A 3,210-nucleotide genomic window follows, 5' to 3' on the forward strand; every position below is an offset into this window, starting at 1 on the left:
ATGCTATAACGTATCGACTGGCAAGACAAATTCGGTAGCCGAATATCTGCACCTGCATCTAGCAATAGGTAGGAAGCGCTGAGCCATCCCAAAACCTGAACTACGGCCCCAATATCCTGTCACACACGGAAAAAGCTACAGTCTGATACCTGGTCAAGGTTCATCACACATGCGAGCAGCTGCCCGGGCTCGGAGCTTGTTTTCGTAACAGCAATCAACACCACACGTGTTTGCGGCGGATTTGTGTACTCGCCTCGAGATTCAAGTACACAAAGTAAGCAAAGAAGCGTCGGCCGAGAGATTCGCCAAACGGACGTCGACGTACGTTGGGCTGGTTAAAAGAAGCCAATAATTGAGCTAGAAGACCTTTAAAAACTCTCCAATTAAGTATATACAATAACCAGAAAACAAAAGTGCTGAATCACTACCTCTGGCTTGTCATTTACTATAATTACCTGAAACCGCGGAGCGGCGAGACCGTGACTTGAAGAAACTCTGAAAGAAGGGTTTTCTCGCCGAGAATTACCGCGGGGGAAAACCTTGAACGGATACGCCTTTTGCCGTAAAGGTCAAGAAGTTGAGTGATTTCAGTGGCAATGGCCTCTTTTGTTGGAAGGTGGACAGAGGTCACCACAAGAAGAAACAGGTCCACCCGGGAGGCGATTACCAAGTTGCTAAAGGTGAATTAGAAGTGGCCCCTGGTGCTACTATACCAGCGTGGGATATCGGCGATATACTCACCCTCGGCACCCCTTTTCGTTACGTCGTCGTCAACATTCAAGCAACCCTTGGGAAGCATCAATTTGGGTAAAAGTCAACCCACAACCACCCCAATCGCCAGGCCCTCAAGGCAATTACTGCACACGGCGTTGATTTTGAGCACTTGCATGTGCAGCGCATCCTTGAATCGACTCGTCGCCAGAATGCCACGGAAACACACGCACGAGGTCGTCATTTCCAAGTTTGACAAGCTAATATCCCATGCTCTAGTGCCCATGGGCATCTGTCAGCTCTGTCTTTTCCGGCGCGCGCCCGAATTGCCTACCTACATGAGTTCTACTTCAGAGAGCCACAGTATCACGAGTCACACGCCTTTATTCAAAGCTATATAATAATTCCAGGAAAATCCAATCGCTGCGGGACTAAAAGTCCATGGAGGATGTTAAGCGCGAGTTACCGCAGGGGTTTTATGCTGTCCGCGAAATCCAATAAAGTATGGTGTATGTAAAGGGAAATAACACAAAATACATAGCATAGAAAGTAACAAGCTGGCCGTGGCCTAAAAGAAATTCAGCTGGGCATCTCCTTGCAGACGTGGAAAGGGCAGGAAGGCAGTGGCATTGGCCATTGCAGCTAAAGAATATCTTACCGATAAAAAGAATGAGAATAAAAGGGGTTGCTTTCCGATAATGCAGGATAATAGTGCCACCTACCTAGGTATGCTTCCGGGCCTTCCCAACGCAGAAGACAAGTGCCGTTTGTGTGTGGAAGGGTCACGATGTAAGTAGAACAATCCCTAAGAAATGTCTGTTACCAGTAACGGTGCATCCGCGATAATAACAATAACAGAGCGGACCTGGTGTGTATAGGGCAAGCGGCCAGTGTTAGCAGGAGTAGTGCCGGGACTGCAAGGAGACAACATACTTGACAATTAAAAAAGTCAAGGCCAGTGGCACAACTACTCAAGCTTAGAGCCTTTAACTCCTATATAAACACAATCATAGTTACCTCGGCTTATGACCAAGATGGCCTTGATGGGCGAGGTTTGATTACCTATTGTATCTAGGTACGAGATCCACTCCTTCCTGGTTGACTTTGCCTTCGATGCGGAATTGTGGATAGCTAAGGATAGGGCGCATCTCCATGATTGGAAGACCCACGGACTCGCCAATAACATTGTATTTTGCTTTCTGGCTTTTAATCTGAACCATCTACAGCTCTTAAGTAAAGCACTCACTGTTTGAGATCCTGGAATTCAATTGAGAATTGGAAGAAGCCGCGGAGCTCGGACCGGGAGACTGTGAGTACAGAGAAAGCAGCGCCAACAGGCTAGAGCTTCGGGAAAGGGCGCCGAACCAGGCAGGACCGGCGTCACGGGCAAACATGTATTATGCTGCTGAACGGGTGATTATAGTTTATTACTCCTACAGCCGCATCTCAGCTTTATCACTGCTACAGGTCTCTTCCTCCATGGCCACGTCTCGACCCTCATCACACTGCTCGACGGGTTCTTCCTGTCTTTTGCTCTATTGATGCTCTCCGGGGGCACTGCATCAACAGCACAACAGCATTTGCCTTTTCGGCTGAATCACCAAGATGGCAAGGACGTGGGAGGCCATCTCAGGGTGCCAGGGACTAAAAAGGCCAGGGATAAGTCCAGCCACAAATCGTAAGAAGTACTATCTAATTAGTTCTAGAGACGCATGAAAACTGATCAGCGGACCGGCTCAAGTTGGAACCTAGAATGGTATGTCCAGGCGCCAAGCTAAAGGCCGCAAGGAGACTGGGCTTCCAGAGGGAAGCTGAGCACACCTGTGAAGTACTCCAACTACAGGCCCAGCATTTGATCCGTGATGTCGAACGCCTTACACTCGAACGAGACGACTACCGCAACCAGAGGGACCAATGGGAGGAGATGGCGAACACCGTGAATACCGAGAAAGAAGAACTGAAGGCGGATCTGCGAGAACAAGTGGCGGTAACTAGACGGACCCAGGAACAGCTTGCAGCTATCTCAGAGACGTCTCCTAGCATCTTATCAGGAATGACGAGCTGAACGATTTGCAGGCAGTCATAACTTCCAGGATGACCTCGACTCTGGCAAACCGGACAGCGTGGAAGACATGGGCTGTGATCGGAGCTCAATCGGGAAATTGATTGTGAACCATTGGAAGGAGCGGGAGGCCTCAAGAACACAGGCCATGAGGGACAATGCAGCGATTGAGGAGCTTAGCGCCCTGGATAGGCAGCGAGCATTGTAACTAACTCGGCCGAGTGGCGCTTCATGTGCCTCGACAAGGAGAACAGGCTAAGATTTCCATCCCTTTTCGTCCCACTTCAGCCAGCGTTTGACAGAGTAGGGTATAGAGCGAGCCCAACCATTTTGACGGGTCGACCCAGCCTAGGTGTAACTCAAACAAAGGCTAATCAACGCCTCAAGTGGCGGATGAGGTGCCGTGGCAGGATATCTGCGGATGAAGTCTATGAAGC

At 49.5% G+C, this 3,210-nt stretch overlaps 1 protein-coding gene across 1 annotated transcript; it reads left to right on the forward strand.

Annotated features, from left to right (window-relative positions):
- Positions 1-2,464: 2,464 nt before the first annotated feature.
- On the forward strand, positions 2,465-2,981 carry DSM5745_04978 (uncharacterized protein; the record flags this gene model as incomplete). The annotated part of the gene is made up of 2 exons (XM_026746994.1): positions 2,465-2,742; positions 2,792-2,981. The coding sequence occupies 2 exons, from the start codon at positions 2,465-2,467 to the stop codon at positions 2,979-2,981; spliced, it is 468 nt and encodes a 155-aa protein (XP_026604474.1).
- Between the last annotated feature and the right edge of the window lie 229 nt (positions 2,982-3,210).

Source organism: Aspergillus mulundensis, assembly GCF_003369625.1.
Source record: "Aspergillus mulundensis strain DSM 5745 chromosome Unknown scaffold_4, whole genome shotgun sequence".
Lineage (NCBI taxonomy): Eukaryota > Fungi > Ascomycota > Eurotiomycetes > Eurotiales > Aspergillaceae > Aspergillus > Aspergillus mulundensis.